The sequence below is a fragment of the Lactuca sativa genome, chromosome 4, assembly GCF_002870075.4.
Source record: "Lactuca sativa cultivar Salinas chromosome 4, Lsat_Salinas_v11, whole genome shotgun sequence".
In the NCBI taxonomy this organism is placed as follows: domain Eukaryota; kingdom Viridiplantae; phylum Streptophyta; class Magnoliopsida; order Asterales; family Asteraceae; genus Lactuca; species Lactuca sativa.
Window position 1 is genome coordinate 97899788 of NC_056626.2, and position 19619 is coordinate 97919406.

Sequence of the window (19619 nt, forward strand, 5' to 3'; positions counted from 1 at the left end):
GCTTTATAAGAGTATTCCTTATGATCAATCTTTTTAACTTTAAAGTATTTTGTAAAATGTGTAGTTTCCCGACACTTCAATACATATAACTAGAAGTTGAATTGCGTCTTGGTTTGTCAGTTCGAGATTTTCGACCATCTTCTAACTTTATTAGTCCTTCTTTGAATTCTCTCTTTATTTTTAAAACTATCAAACCTTTGTAACCAACATGATAGTGCGTGATACCAATTTAGAGAATCATTATAGCTCCTCATCTTCCGTCCCATCTTTACAGTCAACTTGAGTTTCTTCCTCACCAACATCGTCTTTAACAATCTATATGTTTCTTGGCAAAATAGCATCAAAATGTGACTTGTGTCCTTATTTCATGTCCTTTGTATTTTCATGTCTTTTTGATTTTATTTTTCATAGTTTCTCAAGTTCCCAAACATGTTTTGAAGATCCATAGTCTTGATATTCTCACTATTCTTAAGAACACCAACATGATGCTTATAAATTAAATTGAGTTAGGTAACGAACAAAGTTAGATTTCTCAATCTTCATATTTCTTATGTCACCATTAAGACATCTGAACGAGTTGGATGTATGTGTTAATGACTCCCCCTTTTAAGAAAAAATGATTCATACATGTGGTTAAGACTTTTTTCTTGATAAGCTTGAATCTTATTAGGTCCATCCTATGCCACATTTAGAGTGTTTATTATAATTTTTTTGCGTAATTGAATTTTTCAACCATATTGTATGCATCATAAAGTAGTGAATGCATATTTTAGCTCTGGCTCTAACATCAGTATTAACCTTTCGTATGTCATATTTAGTCCATTAGGTTATATTGGTTATGAGACTTCTAACAGGAACATCTTCTTAGTGATTTCACACATAGGAAGGTAAGGCCCACCAATGATGATCTCCGACATGTTGTAGTCTATGGTTTTGAGGACCATAAGAGTCTTATTAAACAACATCGTGAATTTGTTCTGATCAAAGGGATAACACTTGTTTGTAGAGTTTGATCGACATAGAGATTTCTAAATCTGCTCTAATACCAATTTTTTGTCTCAATCGTGAATACTCTTGTATGGTTCGGTAGATGAGCATTCAATAAATTTAAAACTAATTTTATTTGTCAACTTTTAAACTTTAATACTAAATAAAGAAAAAAATGAGACATGCCTTAGTTATGAACAAACCATAATTCTTTATATCTAAATAAAGTTACAAAACCCTAGAACATAATCTCACTCTAAAATCATCAATCACCAGCATTCAATGCTAAAACATTCAGAGTTTACCATTAACCCTTAAACAAATAGAATAAACTTTATAAAAACCTCTGCATTTCAATAATCCTTAAACAGATAGAATAAACTTTATAAAAACCTATACATTTCAACGGTAAAAAGCTATACAAAAATTTATTCAAATAGTAATAAGCTTTTATAAAATATACTTGTAGAAATAAACAGCTTTTATAAAATATACTTGTAGTAATAAACAGCTTTTATAAAATATACTTTTATTAATAACCAATACGAACCCACTATTTCATTAATAAACAAACTCTTGATTCTAAACATATATAACACAAATTTTGTTAACTTTAGTTTGTTTACGAACAATTCAAACCATCTCAATCTTCATTAAAATTTAATTTTATTAAAATACAATCTATGACCAAGGCACGTTTTTATGAATGTAGCAACACGTACAGAGCATATTATTTCTTTTTTCAATCGTGTTTTTAGTGAAACATTTTAAAATAATGCGTGATCCGTTAGCAACGGGTCATCAATACCAACGTAAGTTTGGCAGCTAATTGGATATGGGAACATGTGATCCTTAAATAGGCGCATGTATTCTGTTTTCTTATTTTAAAGTTTTAAGTCCATTATTGATTTATTTCTATGTTATATGTAGTAGGTAGCTCAAAGTCGTACCTAAACGTGTGTGAGAGGTCCCAATATATACATACACAATTTCCTATGTATAGATATTTTATTTTACTATTATTATTATTATTTTAATAGTTTAATTAATATCAAAAGATATCGCTTGATTCTTGCCACACCACTATTGGACATAATATATAATAATAAGTTTTTATGTACTTTTTAAATGGTGTGAGATCCTCCTCTTCTGTATATAATAGGGACGATCATATTATCCAGAGCCACCAAGATTAGATCGCATAACAACCAATCCGTTCGCTAGACACTAAAAAAGGCTCAGGCTCAGCCTTAGCCAATGGATTCAAGATCCAAGCACAATGATGGGCTGACCCAACCCATTCTCTCCGATCACCGGAATTCACAGGTGGCTCCGGAGCCGAAAGGGGAAGTGGTGAGCTCGGAGCTGGAGCATATACTATCGGACAACAGTTTAACCTCCTTCCAGCGATACAAAAAGGCGTTGTCTCTTGAACTCGTTAGCTTATTCTGGCTAGCAGCTCCAACTATTGTTGTGTACTTGCTGAACAACTTGACGTCGATCTCCACCCAAATCTTCAGCGGCCACCTTGGTAACCTTCAGCTCGCAGCCGCCACTCTTGGCAACAATGGTGTTCAAATCTTCGCCTTTGGTCTTCTGGTATAAATTACATGGCTTTTAGTAATCAATATCTACTACCTTTTTGTATTTAATCTAGAGTATAAGTTTTGTTTTTATTTTTTATTTTTGGTAGCTTGGAATGGGGAGCGCAGTGGAGACTCTATGTGGTCAAGCATATGGAGCTAAGCAATACGGAATGCTCGGTGTTTACCTTCAAAGATCCACCATTCTTCTAATGCTGACAGCGATACCTCTTATGTTTATCTACATTTTCTCAAAACCCATTCTCCTGTTACTCGGCCAATCAAAAGAAATCGCCTCCGCAGCTTCCCTATTCATCTTCGGACTCATCCCGCAGATCTTCGCATACGCAGCCAACTTCCCAATCCAAAAATTCCTTCAATCCCAAAGCATCGTCTTCCCCAGCGCCTACATCGCCGCCGGGATTTTCGTCGTTCACCTTCCGTTGTCCTATCTTGTGATGTACGTCTTCGACTGGGGGCTACTGGGTGGCGCGTTGGTTTTGAGTTTTTCATGGTGGGTGATTGTGTTGGCGCAGTTTGTGTATATCCTCAAGAGTGATCGGACTAAGGAGACGTGGAATGGGTTTAATGTGGAGGCGTTTTCTGGGCTTTGGTCGTTCTTTAAGCTATCCGCAGCGTCCGCAGTTATGTTGTGTCTAGAGACATGGTATTTTCAGATTCTTATTTTGGTCGCTGGTTTGCTTCCGAATCCGGAGATAGCGTTAGATGCGTTGGCTGTTTGTTCAACGATTCTTGGATGGGTTTTCATGATTTCAGTTGGATTCAATGCCGCTGCAAGGTATTTATATACTATAGCATCCATTAATTGAAAGCTGCTTATTGGTTGATGTTTTTAGTGACATACAATTTGTATATTTATGACAGTGTGAGAGTTAGCAACGAGCTAGGAGCAGGACATGCGAAATCGACATCATTTGCAGTTATAGTTGTGACATCAATGTCGTTCATTGTGGCTTGCATATGTGGTATCATTCTGTTTTTTGGAAGACATTACATAAGCTATATTTTTACCGAAGGAGAGGTTGTCGCAGAAGCTGTCTCGGAGCTTACTCCTCTACTTGTATTTTCAATCCTCCTGAATGGCATTCAGCCTGTTCTTTCAGGTAAGAATTCACTGTTTGCTATATCTTAAATTAAAGGAGACAAAATAGAACGCAATAAGCATACTAGGTTTGACTTGGCTGACAAATTTGACAAAAATTGTAATTTTGTTTTTATAAAAAGAATGTGAGACATGGACTCGCTGTTTAATGTTGAACGTGATTTTTTTTTCTCACCTTCATAATTAAAAAAAAGGTGAGACATGTTTTTTTCTCACCTTCACAATTAAATAAGGTGAGACATTAGCTCGCTGTTGATTGGAAAAAACTCATTTTCTTTTAAGTTTCTTAGTTAAACTAGAAGTTAAACAAACAAATAAACTACAGTCCTTTTTTATGGATTTTGAGTTTAAAGTAACTTTAAAGATTTGTCAATTAGGTCTAATCACGTTCTATTTAGTCATGTCTTTGTAGTGTGTAACAAACGCAGTCCCAATAAAATATGTTTATGTTATTTAAGACGTATTCATAAATTGAATGACAAATGAAATGAAAATAAATAGGGGTCGCTGTTGGATGTGGATGGCAATCGTTTGTTGCATATGTGAACATTGGATGTTATTATATGGTTGGAGTTCCCCTTGGTGTTTTGTTGGCCTTCTACTTTGACTTTGGTGCTAAGGTACACAATTATTACTTGTCAATATTAAATCACACATTTACATTATGTGTGACATAATGGTATCATATAAATAAATATATGTATATAATTTTTTATGTATACAAAATGTAGGGAATATGGTCGGGGCTAGTAGGGGGTATGGTAATGCAGACGATGATTTTGTGTTGGGTTACTTTCCGAGCAGATTGGAACAAAGAGGTAAATTCTCAATACAGATACAAAATTTAGGATAATTTCACTAATTTTATTTGGTTATAGTAAATAATGTAATTATATTAATGAAATTTTCAGGTAAAAATAGCAAATATGAGGGTAACGCAATGGAAACAACAGAAAGAAGACCTTTTGCTAAACAATTAAGAACCTTTTGTTTTTGCCCTTTATTGTTTTTTATTTAGATTTTAATTTCTTTAGAGCAACACAAGGTAATACACTTGTTTGCGACTTATTTGAAGTGGATTGTAATGAATAACTATTATCAGCCTTTGATCATTATATTAATTAATTAGAAAGTTTTGTCTTTATGAACAATATATTTTTCCATTTAAGGAGTTTCATCACAAAAGTTTTTAGTTTTAGAGTTTTGCCACAATATTATGGATTTTGATAGATTTAGTCCCTGTAATTTTATAATTTATAGAAAAGGTTATTATAATTTTTTTATAAAAACAACGCATATGCTAGAAGATTTTTGTATGTTGGCAAGTTTTGCTTCAGAAAATAAATTACAAAAATTATCTCCAGTTTACTAAAAAGGTCCTTGTGTATTTTTTTCAGAAACGGTCTGTATGTTTAAAACATTACAAAATAGTCCCTGCCTAATATAAATTTTGCAGATTACTCCCCCCACAATATATTGCCATGTTTTGTCCCTATACTTCTTTGGTTACCACTTTCGTAGCATAACTTTTGTATATTTATAAGTTTGCTCCTTACACTTTTGGTGTTACGCAAGTTTAGTAAGTTACTATTATTAGCTTTTTATTATGATTTTAACTTACTAGTTACTATTATTAGCTTTTTATTATGATTTTAACTTACTAGTTACTATTATTAGCATTTATTAAAACATTACAAAATAGTCCCTGCCTAATATAAATTTTGCAGATTACTCTCCCCACAATATATTGCCATGTTTTGTCCCTATACTTCTTTGGTTACCACTTTCGTAGCATAACTTTTGTATATTTATAAGTTTGCTCCTTACACTTTTGGTGTTACGCAAGTTTAGTAAGTTACTATTATTAGCTTTTTATTATGATTTTAACTTACTAGTTACTATTATTAGCTTTTTATTATGATTTTAACTTACTAGTTACTATTATTAGCATTTATTATGATTTTAACTGTTTATGAAAGATATTAGTATAAGTTATGTAGATTTGTCTGCAAATGTCCATAAAATGCCTACTATGAATTCAAGGTTGATTTATAGTCGAGTTAATTGACTAATATCACAACCAGGTTTTTTTTCACAAATTATGATAACAAAACTATATCTACCCTAATAAATAAGAATGATTTTGCCACATGTTCTCTCATTCAATTTGCCACATGTCATTTTGTCATAATTTAAAGATATATTTATTTTCCACTTGTCATATATTTATTTTCCATATCTAATATATTATTAATTAGTTTCCATAAATTAAACCTACCATAATGATATTAATTTCAAATTTTAAATTTTAAATTTTAATTTCAATTTCAAATAAATTCACAGTTTAAACCTTTGTTTTTAACATTTTGTTATAGTTAACCTGTTTAGTATATGGGTCTAATAACTAAACAATAATTTTTATTTATTTTTTTTTTGCATGTTTTTTTCTCATAATTTTTATTTATTTCGAATTTCGAATTCAAATAAACTCTCATTTAATCGTTTCTATTTAACATTTTGTTTTAATCAATCCGTATAATATACGGGTTTTACAACTAGTTTAGTATTAAATTACATAAGTTTAAATTCTTGCAAGTCCGTTTTCTTTAATGCAAATTCCGTTATTGGAAAAAAAAACGCCACTCTAACATTTTTTTGCTTTTAAATAATGTCACAAAACCTCTTGTTGGAACCTCTTTTTTGTACCACATGTTTGATAACTAGACTTCTTGATAATATGTATTTTTCATGCGATTTTAGGGGAGATTTTAGAAACGATATCACATGGTGGTGAAATCTAGTGATGCCGATGTTTGCTAATTTCTTAAAGCTTTTTAAATGGAAGAATAAATAAAAAAAACAAAATATTACAAAGGAAGTGTTTGGATGTTGTCTTACTTACAACTTGCTAGGTGATTTTGAATTTTCAGAACAACACACTTTTTGAATCTGTTAGACCAATTATGTATGGATTTCGAAGAGAACAACATCTAAATGCTTGTTTTGAAGTCAATATTTTCATAAGAATATTAAAATTTCAGGTTGATAATGTAATGTTCTCAGTTAGAATTAAGGAAGCTCCCAGTTGGACCCTTTATATTTCTTCTTACTTCCCAAAATGTGGTTCTGAAAATGGTGACCCTCATGGTCCTTGTGAAGATGGATGAAGCTTTCACTCCATGCATGATAAACAAGATATGTTTGGTCTCTATGAAACTATGGAAAAATGAAGGAAGATGAGGAGAAAAATAATGCGATAAGTGAATATAGAGGTGAGGGTTTTGGAAAAAAAAAATTAAGGAGGCAAATGAAGATTTGGAGCATTTTCCGAAAGTACAAACTCAAATTTCACATAGGATCAACTCCATTGTGGTGGGTGCTATTGAGGCTAATTCAAACTCATAATCAGCTACTCCGTGTTTGTGACAGTCCTGACTGTTGATCTTGTTACTGCAGCAGTCCCGGCGTCATCTACTATTCTGGCAACAAGTGCTTTTGTTCCTGCTCCGACTGGTGTGGTTTTTCCTCCTGCTGTTCATGTCCTCTTGGCTGCTTCACACATGGCTGGAGTTCCTAAGGGGTCGAGTGCAAGAGACAACTTTGGTTACAACTTCTTTAAATTACTGCTTCTTTTTCTAGATATTGTGTTTTGATAGGAGATTTTAATGAAGTTCAAGATGAATCGGAGAGAATGGGTTCCCAGTTTCATCAAGTATCGACTAAGAGTTTCAATTAGTTCATTGATCATGATGATTTGATCAATATTCATTTGGGTGCCACGTGGTTTACTTAGAGTGATAAGTGAGGGTCTAAATTTGGTAAGTTGGATAGATTTTTTATCACATATGACTTTTTGGGTTCTTTTCCTCATCTCACAGGTCTAGTTCTGGAAAACAAAATTCATGATCATCTCTTATTCTTCTTTTGGTAAATGAATTAAATTCACAGATCATCTTTCTCAGTTGGATTTAGCAGAGAAAGAGAAGATTCAGTAGGGTATCGAGGAAAATGAGAATTCTGGTTTTTTTTATAAATCGTAAGAGGTGTTATTTGGCAATCCGTGGTGTGTTGAGGGATGGGGTGTGGGTTGATGAGCCGAGTTTGGTTAAGGAAGTATTTCGGGTGTATTTTCAGTCTCTTTTTAGGAGACATATTAGGATTCTCCCTAACACTGATGTGATACATTTCTCTACTTTATCAGACTCCAAGGTTCAATTTCTTCATGCTCCTTTTTCCCGAGATGGAATTAAAAGGGTAGTGTGGGATTGTGGTTTGTCTAAGGCGCTAAGACCGAATGATTTTTCCTTTGGATTTTTTAAGCGGTATTGGAATCTTATAGCGAATGATATTATGGCTTTTGTCATGCATTTTTTTTCATTTTTTGGAGGTCGTCTTACTTTGATTAAGTCCGTTCTAGGCTCTTTGGGCAGTTACTTGCTATCGATATTTCCTACCCCAGTTCCGGTTCTTAGTAATAGGTTATGAGCCTAGCCAAAGACCAACACAGGACAATGAAAGCAATAAGAATTTTGATATTTAGACTCATAGCTACAGATCTAACACAATCTATCTGTGCAACTTAAAGGACTTTAATACAAACGAATCAGACCATTGTGGTTTTCTTCGACTTTTTTGGTCTAGCCAGTTGATCAGACTTCAGAACCCAGGATGCAAAATACCAACATATCTGAAAGCACCTCGAGAACTAGCAAGAACTAAACTCAACTAAAGAATCTGACCGAGACCGGGGTGTGGCAAGGTAGGCACCACGGCATGGCGACGAGTTGTAGCTCCTCTAGGCTTTTCTTAGGGTTTTCGACTTTTGGAGGTATAGGGCTATATTTGAATTCTTCCAAAACCGGTATTTGGCCTCTTCATTTATAGGGAAGTGATTTCTAACCCTAAAGATAATTACCTTATATTACTAATTATCTATGCTTTTGGTAATTATCCAAGAATCAACTCTTTCTAGAATATTCCATATTCTCCATTTTTATAATTATTTAATTAAACTATTAATTAATTAATAAAACATGTCCCTAAAACAAATATCTTTTTAGTTCTACTTTATTTTGCTCTTGCATGTAACACAAAATGACACTGCTATTTATAGTAATATTACTAGCATGTTATGGCTATGAGCACTATTCTCGATCAGCTCCCATTTTCACTTAGGCATTAACAAGAACCCAATCAAATACTTACTAGAAATAAGCAGGGAGTGTCAGTCCAATGCAACTATTGTATTTATCACAACTCTGCTATAAACAACCCTAATGACTTCAAATTCCTTTGATCTTCATGATATATTATTATAAACCTGAGACATGAATCAAGGGTCAATCTCAAGATTCAAGATTATGTTTCTTGACACCGACTTGTGGTGACTTTTCTACACTTATAGTCGTATCGAATCAAATCAGTCTTAGCTTGGCCAAACATTTGTTGTCAACACCAAATCATCGAGGCCGCAAAGATATCTAATTCTCCATTTATGGAAAAAGGATCAAATTAATTTTGACTGCGTAGGCTAGTACTATTCCTCATGCAATATCTAGTAAAACCCTGTATACTTGCCAATTATGAACAACGTTGAGGAGAAACCAAGATACAACAGATTGTAGAACCAAACCTCATGTATATTTATTTGAAGAATAAGAAATATAATCGACTTAATTTACTCATGACATGATCCAAGAAGTAGTCTTCAAGTGTGGTTACTCTAATACTTAAAATCTCCAGTTTAAAGTACACATCGGTGTTGTTTGCAAACCTTTTGTAATGTTCATCTCGATGCATACAAATACTCCTTGACAATCTTAAATCACTACTATCTTCCAAGAGTAGGACCGATTGTATAAGTTTAAATAAAAATATTTTGTAAGTGATTCTAAAGATGCAAAAGAAGGAACACAAAAAAATATTAATGAAAATGTACAAACTTATTATAAATATTCACCAAATAAAAAGAGTAAAATATGAATTTTGTTCCAAAAAAACTCAAACTACAAATTTGGTAGTCAAACTAATTCACTACCCATCCCCATTATTTTCCTTACTCTTAAGGGTCTACCCTAAGAGTCATCTATTCGTTCACTCCGTATTAGGCACTAAGACAATAGCTGCCAGGATTCTTTATTAGACACTAAGACAATAGTTGCCAAGGTTCTTTCATAAAGCACTAATTCCATAGCTGCTATGGTTCATTCATTGGGTACTAAATCCATAGCTACCAGTGTAGGTACTAAGTCCATAGCTACCAACGTTTATCCAACAATACTAAATTCATAGCTACCATCGTCTATCTAACAATACTAAATCCATAGCTAACGTTCGCCTATACGGTACCAAATCCATAGCTACCAAGGTTCATCTATACAATACTAAATCCATAGCTACCAAGGATCGTCTTTCGTCTCATCCTCAAACTCATCTGTCATCACACACCAACTATTTCGTCTACCCACGTTCTACCCAACTTATTTGTAGATATAACATACATATACAGTTTAACTCATTTAAAACCTATATAAAACATCCATTCCACGCTTATCTCAAATAAACAACAATATATAAACACATAACACGTACTTCGTAGCAGATACTTAATACTTATGTGTTAGAAGAGAGCAATTATACACTTACTTGATCCGAATATGATTGGACAACACTACGGCTCTAAGAGTAGTATTTCTTCGGTGAAACCGAGAGATCTACACAAAAACTGGGCTTCACGCGGGCAGAGTTTCGGCTCAGAAACTTTACTTCTCGGGATCTTTGGGGCTTCGGGACTCGCTTCGGATCTCGGGATGATATCGGGGCTTCGGGGGTATAATTTACATGTAGATCGATGAAATAAAGGTGAGAGAGAAGAGATTTGGCAACCACAAACGGCTGCCCTTTGTGTTCTATTTATAGGGTTGGAGTCAGCCGCGAACACAATGCGTTCCCCAAACGAACGCAGGGCGTTCCCCGAACGTAGGGCGTTCCCTTCAAATGCGGTGCGTAGGAACGAGGTTCTGATCCTATCCCTTATTGCTGAGTCAGCATCAGCGTGGCCACTTTGGAGCCAAGCACTGAACGTGGGGTGTTCCCACTTCGGGATGCGTGCCTTGAACTTCAGAAATTCACAACTTTCGCATAAGATCTCCGTTTTCGATGTTCTTTATATCCACGCGTAGGTGAGATTATACTCTACAAATTTCGTTTAGACTCCGTCAGCTAATTTTGAATTTTATTTTATTATATTATTTTTAGTAGGCCGAGACAAGAAAACTCCATTAGAAATTCATATCTTCTTCATCATACATCCGTTTTCGTCTGTTTTTTTTACCGTTGGACTACTATCGACGAGATTTTCGATTCTCGTTTAGATTGTTTTGGCTAGAAATCCCTCGATCTCAAATCCGAATTTTAGGCTGCATACCGCTAAGTCGAAACTTAGAAAAATCATAACTTCCTCATACGAAGTCAGATTTAGACGTTCTCTTTATGCACGCTCTCGGTTTAACGTATTCTACGACTTTCGTTTAGATCACTAAGTCTAAATTCCGCTCTATCTTAAATTCTTATTTTACGTCATTCAACGTCGTGTCGGTTCTGTCGCGAAACTTCGACAGGTCATAAGTTCTTCGTTATAACTCGGATTTCGGCGTTCTTTATATCTACGGAATCCCTGTAGCATATGCTACAACTTAGTTAAGATTATTCATTTTAAATAATCTTCTATCAAAAAGTCTTTTTTGACGTTCATCGTCTCTAAATTGACTAGCCCTGATCTACGGGCGTTACAACTCGTCATGTTTAAAGCGCATGAGACGTTTGGCTTTGTACATATCATGGCGTACATGATCGATCCTATAGCCGGAGAATATGAGACTTGAATCATTCTATCTAGTTCTTCACTAATACTGGGAAAGTTCCAATTAAGAAATTTGGGTATTCTACTTACCTTTGAGCGTTGACCTTCCGAACATGATTTTTGTGTTAAGTTTTAAGGTTGAACTTCGGCACTTTATAACCTAATTAATGTATTCATAAATCCGCGTGAAGGTTCAGTGTAAGCTAAGTTCCAAGTAATTGTTTCGAGGAATCTATTGAGTTGCGACATAGTTCATCTTGTGGCATTTAGAACCATGTTATGTTCGCACATAAAGATGTTGAGGTTCGTGTTGAGCACTATCATGAGTTTTTGACGGATGTCACATATTCCGGTGTCGTTCCTCATATTTCGGACCATTTTGGAATACGTAAATCATTTTATAAAACCAAATGTAAAGTAACTTAAAGAGTAGAACTTACTTGGTTTGACGAGTTCATGCTGAAAATTAGGTCCAAAATGCGGGTAGATCGTGCTTTAGATGTGTAAATTCTGGAACGCATATTCCAGATTTTTATGTGCGGGGCCCATGTATGTGTGTGTGTGTGTATATATATATATATATATATATATGTATATATATATATATATATATAGACTATTGGATTGTAGTATTGGGTTTGGGTCGGTTTTCAGATCCAGAATGACCCATTGGTTATTATCATTGAAACGCCATTAAAAAGGGGTTAGATTACTCAATTTCCAATAAAAAAAACTTGGTTGCAATGTTAGTCAATTAACCCCGCTACAAATCAACCTCAAATTCATAAGCATTTTACCGAGTTTTGATGCGAACAAATCTACATAACTTATAGGATTTTTCCTCCATAAAATACCTTGTATTTTGACTTTTTTTGGCAACCTTTTTTTTTCAAAAAAATACCTAATTAAACATATTACATGTCAAAGATAGTTGACTTAAAATGATAACATACTTTTTTATTTGTACATATTTAGTTACTGAGTTTTTTTACCACATTTGACCATTTAACTTGTTTTTTTGTCCACATTCAGTCCTTATAACAGACTACTTCAGGTTAAGCCACAAAAACGACTTAATAAGGTAATATATTTTCTCATTTTGTACACATTTAGCCCTTATATCGTCCTTCACTTATATCGGTAACCTAATTCAAAAATCGGTCAAATAATGTTGGTGTCATAGTTTTTTTACCGAAGATTTCTTCACCTTCGGTTTCATCTACCTTCATAGCAGACAATGAGATTCTTTGTGATTTCTTTCTCCCAACTCGAATTTGTATTTCCAAGACGAAAGAATTAAAGAAGGTGCAAAAAGAATTTGTACTTCCAAGACAAAAGAAAACCATGAAAAAAAAGTTTCATCTATCACCATAGCTGTAACACCCCTCGCATGGGCCTATTTGAAATAGTCTTTAATAAAATCTTACAATATAATTTCAGAGTTTTAGTTTGCAGAAAAACGATCCCAAAGTTTAATTCAAATATTTTACATAGTTCAAACGCGGATAATGGTCCCAATTAAGAATATCCAAAACATCTAGTAGTTTAATAGAACATTTCATGCGAGAGTGCTACAACAGATATCAAAACAAAGGTTGAATAAGACATTACAAACCAAATGTCTTATAAATATCCAAAGCTTATGAGTCTCCTAAGCTCCTGATAATATCTACTATCCTACAAAATTATGAACAAGTGGGTTAGGCTATGGCAACCTAGTGAGTACGATCCTAGGGTTAGACATTATGGATGGTGTATGAAGGAACACTATGGTTTATACACCAATGTACAAACTCGTACCTTCTCAGAACAACAAAATCAACATTAAAAGTTTCCTTGGGGTAAAATATTACACCAATACAAGTACATTTTCATTAACAACAAATCTCATATAAACTTCACAAGTGAATAAACAAATATGATGTAGATGTACCTCAAGCAAAAGCTTCTCAATAATCAAAATCCAAACAAGATCATATGGATCCAAATAATAATCATACGAGTTACAAAACACTTAGAAACAACAGTCCGACCAATAAATAGGTGTACTAAACTTGATGATGGTCGGGTGTGAAGAACACAAGATAGACAACCAACTTTTCTGCATAAATCCGACAACAAAATGATGATGGTCGGGTATGAAGAACGCAGGATGGACAAATTGCCGAGTCGCCCTTACAACCACAAATAAGGCACTAGGGGTCATCCAACCTAGGTCACATGAGGGCTAACGAGTTTCTTATCGTGTACATGGGGATTATCTAGAAATCTACTCATAAACAAATAATGAACAACAACTATCCATTGGGTACCCAGGACAACAACTGTCCACTAACGCCATTAAAATAGTTTTTCAAAACTGAAATTTGAATATTTCTAGTTTTACAGCATTGAAAGATTCCATCAAATTCAAATTCCTTTTATTTTAAATTCATTTAAGAGATTCTACATTACAGTTATATGGACCTTTTGCCTTTAGTAGATATTTTATATAATAAAATGTTTTTTGAACATAACACTTTTATGACTTTATTATTAATAGTTAAGAAATCTAGATCAATTTTTATATATAATTGTATAACAATTTCAGTTTTTATAACCACTTTTTTATTTTATTTATCTACTGTGACATTATATTATGATTAATGTGTTTTCCTAACTTGTTTTATATTTTAATGGAAATAGGATAATTAAGTCATTTTTTAAACAGTAAGTTGTAATATAAAAATAAAAGTAAAATGGTATTAATTAATAAATATATTTGATATTTATTCTATTTCTTTGCACTTAAAATGAGGAAATATTACAAATAAAAGGCATTCGAAGAAAAAATATTAATGTCAGGAAAGCTTGTAAAAAGGGGCATTTAAATAACAAATAATATTAATGTCTGAAGAGGTTACAAAATTAGGCATTTGAACAAAGAAAAAGCATTCCAAAAAATATTAATCTTTTAAGCTAGAAGATGTTTGAAGAAATTAGAAGACTCTGGTGCACAGATACATCTGTGCCAAGAGAAGGACATAAAGATCATTTACGTATGTGGTCTTATAAAAAACAGAAAGGTTGCGAAGGCTAATGTTTGCGCGTGCTTGGTGCGGTGCAGACAAAATAGGTTGTAACGTCACAAAATTTCAGACCAAAATTTTTTGTTTTAATTAAGTTATTACATAAGATCATCAGTATAAAACATTCATAATAATAACTCATGTCAAAACCAGTGAGTCAATAATCAAGCATGTCATCATAAAATAATACCATAGTATAATCCCAAAGACCTCCTGTACGGAAAACATAGTGTGATGCGCTGCGATCGACTCACCAAGGCGGCGAATGGAGGGTTACGGTGGTTCTTCCCTATCTACGCGTTACACCCGACGATACGGCAGTGGAAACGGTGGCTGAGGAGAGCTTCTATGGTGACGGCGGTCGTTCAGTGGTTCCGATCTCCACGGTGGTGACGGTGCGATGCCAGAAGTGAAGAAGGAGGTGGCGGCCGGTGGGAGGCATAAGGGGTGACGGCTGGAAGGGTTTTTGTTAGGGTTAGGGTTAGTATGGGTTATATACCCGTGCCCTAGGAAAATTAATTCCATAATGGCAGAAATGGCCCCTCCCATATCATTTTCTTTCAACATTAATTCGATATTTACCAAATAAACCCTCAACATTAGAATAAATCACAATTTAGGTCCAATATTTACCAATTTCACCCCTACTTCCATAATTACTCCCAAATTCGATCCCTAATTTACCAAACGGCCCCTTAGCCCCAAAATCTCTTCCGATGAAGTCCCAGAAGTTACCATTTAGTCCCTTCCTTAAAAAATACTTACAAAACCAATCCGAAACTTACACTTTTAACACCCAACTTTAAAATTATGCTGGTTAACGCCTCAAAATCACGCCTTGCTATATAATTATTAATTTTAAGTCTACTATACATTTATTTATTTACTTATTTATTTATTTAAGAAACAGGGTGTTACATAGGTCAAGAAGATCAACACACAAAAAACAAACAACACTTAAGTATCATCACCTAAAAGAACACTGAATTTACAATCCTTGGTCACATTTATGCTTCTTTTTCTTCTTCTTGTACATACCATATTCAACCTCCTAATATCAACTCTTCTTCAAGTTGGAAACATAAACTGAATAAGAAATGTCGAAATGGAATTTTGCTATTATAAGGTTAAAGCTCCTTTATTTACCATCTGTCCTAATGTTGTTTTTACGAGATTGATTTTGTTTTAAATTGTCATCCCAAAGGTTTGATGGTATGTTTTTTTACATTGTATTGATACAATTTTACAAGTAGGTTGTTATTTTTTTTTTTTATCTTTAAGCCCAATTTATCTCAAGTATTTATCATTGTGTGTGTCTATATATATATATATATATATATATATATATATATATATATATATACACACATATGCTTAGGTTATTCTATTCTAACTAATTATTGTACCGATATCATATGCTATGAGAATTATTAAGAGAATAAGTTGTTTAGCAATGCGAATACTTCAATCTTACATAACTATTTTCATTAACACACATTCGCACTACTTAAATCGTCTATAATGTTATTATACATTTATTATTATTATTCTCATTTCTGTCAGAATGTTTATTGAGTCGTATTCTGTCAGAATGAAAATGAGTGAAAAACGATATGTGAGAACAAAAATAAATAACAATTAGCGAGAATGCATGAAAATGACAATATTTTTGTAAGGTTGAACGTATTCGCATTGCCAAACAACTTATTCTCTTAGTAATTCTCATAGCATACGATATCCACACAATAATTAGTTAGAATACTTAAACGTAGTTATATATATATATATATATATATATATATATATATATATATATATATATATATATATATATATAGTCCTAGGTTATTCTATTCAAAGTAATTATTGTGTTATTGCATGCATAACTGTGGGCCAATCAATTTATTTATTTTAAGAAAGTGATTAATATATATTATTGAATTAAATGTAATTGAAAAATATCATCTAATTTAATTACAAGGGTATTTTTGTTAATTAATAAAGATTTAATAAAGGAAAATTGCCTATTTTAAGAGATCATAGATTCTATTAATTTTAAAAATCCGATTTTACGAATTATAACTATTTTAATTCGGACATTCGGATATAATACGTTTATTTATTTAATTATTTACTCAAAAATAAAAATATTCTTGAACCATAAATAATAAAAATATTCTTGAACCAAATTCTTGATCATGAATTTAAAAACTTCTTGTAGAATAACAAATTTTTGAACAATAAATTGAAGAATAAAAACAAAAAATACATTATTTCTTACAGAATACAGGAAAAAATTGTTAAGAATTACATTTATTGTCAAAGAATAAAACTAAAAAAAATTTCAAAACGGGGAAGAAAACATCAAAATCTAACAACGACTAATACATTCTAAAAGAATAATGTGGTTCGTTTCAATTTTGTGGTCCGTTCTTCAAGCATCAACGTCTGTGATTCCAATAGAATAGGAATTCGTGATTCCATTCCAACAGAATTGGAATACGTGATTCCATTCCAATAGAATTGGAATCTCACCAATATATATCATCCATTGAATCATCTACATAAACAATACCTTTTCAGAATTCAACCTTGTTAAGATCATGCACTGTCCACATAAATGAAGTGTTAAATAAGAAAAAAAAAAGAAAAAAAAAAAAGAAAACATAAATTGAAATATGAATCAATTCATAAAATGCAGCCAAACAAATTGGAATTACCTCATAAGCCTCATTTTTGTCAAAGCCTGCAAACACTTTCAAATTGAACATATTAAAATAAAACATCAAATCCATTTATTTCAATATGTCTTTCTAGGAACCCACACAATCGATAGTCTTGCACAACATTATCATAACATAATAGAATATGATAAAAAGCTTTCACTAATTAAAAAGCATTAAGTAAAATGTAAACAATTACAGTGGTCAAAATAACCTGCTTTAGAAAACTTGCAAGCTTCTTAACCTCAGCCTTTTCTTGAACCAACTCTCCTTCCCTTTGTGTCAATTGACCTGATAAAGCTTCAACCTAATCAGAAACATCAAAAATGAACATTTTTAGCAACTTAATTGAAAGGAAAAAATATGGATTGTGATTATCAGTTTATGTCATCTGAAATAAACCTACCATGGCAATAGCCTCCTCCACATCATCTTTGTTTTTACCAACAGCACGCCACCACATTGGATTACTCCAACAAAAATATCATCATTCATCTTATCCAACGCGTTAACCAAACCCCTTGGCGTATTATAGGGAAAAAAACATGTATGCACACAACATTCGAGAGCCTTCTACACCCTTCTTCCCCTTCGTTTTTAAGCTCTCCCAAAAAATTACCCATTTCAAATTCAACTTCCACTTCTATTGTTCTTTTCAATTTTGATCTAGTAGCAGAAACACTCAAACACCCACTAAATACTACAAATTTGTGCTCAAATGGCTTCAGAACCAGAGTTATCAGTATCTCATTTGATCGAGAGGCTCATGGAGATGCCTTTCCTTTCAGGCTTCACAACCACCAGGCCGGAATCAGATTCACGTTGCGATTCCGAACATCCGGATCACGAATCAACAAACAGTCTTCATCATCAGGGTTCTTCACTCAACAGGATCATCCTGATCAACCCGGTGACGCAAGGAATGGTGGTGATCGGAGGTAGCGCTACTACTAGTTTCAAATCCCTGATGAACGATCTGATGAGGAAGGATAGCCAGCCACCGGCGCCTCAAACGTCGATCGACGCCATGCCGACTGTGGAGATAAAAGGTACGGATGAAATAGAGAGTTTAGGGGGTGAGTGTGTGAAGAACAGCAGCGTGCAACAATTCAGTCGGCAATGGAAGCCAGCTTCGACTTTCCTTTATTCTTCAAGATTATGAACGATGGCAATGATGATCTTTGGTACAAAGAAGATTGTTGATGGGGATCGGTGGAAGTGGTGAGGCGTTGTTGTAAATCGAGGGGGTGGTCGTTGATGGAAGATTTTTATGGTGGAATAGGGTTTTTGATAGTGAACGTCGTATATAAGAATGAGAAGAAATTAGGTCAAAGTCAAAATAACTAGCATAATTATAGGAAGTATTCTTGGAAGTTATTTACAAAATTACTTTATTACCCTTATTTATTTATTTAAGTATTTAATTTTTTTATTTAATTTTGATTGCTGCATATTTATGCATACAATAACACAATATTTAGTTTAAACACCTGAACCTAGCTCTCTCTCTCTCTCTCTCTCTCTCTATATATATATATATATATATATATATATATTTGGAGGATCTCAGATATTAACAGTTTTTTTTACCTTCTTAACCACCAACAATATGTTAATGTCTGAGATCCTTCATCTATACAATGTCGATAGATGTGATTTCATATTAAAGGTCACAAAGGTAAAAAAAGATAGCTAATGTATGAGATCCTCCATACATTCGTTATCGAATAAACTTATTATGCATTGTAAAATATTGATAAATACTTGAGATAAAATGAGCTTAAAGGTAAAAATAAAAATTGCTTGTCAAAATGTCTCAATACATTGTTAAAACTTGTCAAAATGTCTCAATATATAGTTAAAAGAAACATATAATTATACATTGTGAAAGTAGTCTTCGAACACCATTTGAAAATATACTCCCTCTAATGAAAACAATCTTGGGACAGGAGGATATAAGGTTACCTTGGGTTTTAGAATCATATGTAGGACCCAATATGGTATAAAAGACGAAGCAGAAACATGATCTAGGGTTTTAGAATCGGTTATTATTTTAGGTGATCGAAGTTTAGGGGGCACGTAAGTTAGGGGATATATGGTTACCGGTTAGTAACCGACTTCATTAATAAAATAACATGGAATGGATTAAAGTTGAGTTCATTTTGAAAAAAAAAAAATAGTTTTTGTCTAAAACGAAAATCATGAAAACTATAGGGCATTTTATGAAAAAAAAATAATAATTTACATGTATGGTAACCGACGTGGATGCTGAAA

The 19619-nt window shown here is 33.1% G+C and overlaps 2 protein-coding genes across 2 annotated transcripts; both read left to right on the plus strand.

The window, feature by feature from the left end:
- The first annotated feature begins 2131 nt into the window (after nucleotides 1-2131).
- Nucleotides 2132-4844, plus strand: LOC111907847 (protein DETOXIFICATION 40). Its single transcript, XM_023903651.3, has 6 exons — nucleotides 2132-2586; nucleotides 2681-3369; nucleotides 3456-3694; nucleotides 4195-4313; nucleotides 4425-4511; nucleotides 4605-4844. Exons 1-6 carry the CDS (start codon nucleotides 2245-2247, stop codon nucleotides 4671-4673), a joined length of 1545 nt encoding a protein of 514 aa, XP_023759419.1. The 5' UTR covers nucleotides 2132-2244; the 3' UTR covers nucleotides 4674-4844.
- Nucleotides 4845-18063: 13219 nt separating this feature from the next.
- Nucleotides 18064-18556, plus strand: LOC111907836 (E3 ubiquitin-protein ligase MPSR1). Its single transcript, XM_023903642.2, has one exon. It carries the CDS (start codon nucleotides 18064-18066, stop codon nucleotides 18505-18507), a length of 444 nt encoding a protein of 147 aa, XP_023759410.1. The 3' UTR covers nucleotides 18508-18556.
- The last annotated feature ends 1063 nt before the right edge of the window (nucleotides 18557-19619 follow it).

Coding starts and splice junctions, on each gene's coding strand:
- LOC111907836 (XM_023903642.2), top strand. CDS start 18,064: ATGGCTTCAGAACCAGAGTTATCAGTATCTCATTTGATCGAGAGGCTC.
- LOC111907847 (XM_023903651.3), top strand. CDS start 2,245: ATGGATTCAAGATCCAAGCACAATGATGGGCTGACCCAACCCATTCTC. Junction 3,370..3,455: donor GGATTCAATGCCGCTGCAAG/GTATTTATATAC, acceptor TATTTATGACAG/TGTGAGAGTTAGCAACGAGC. Junction 3,695..4,194: donor CATTCAGCCTGTTCTTTCAG/GTAAGAATTCAC, acceptor GAAAATAAATAG/GGGTCGCTGTTGGATGTGGA.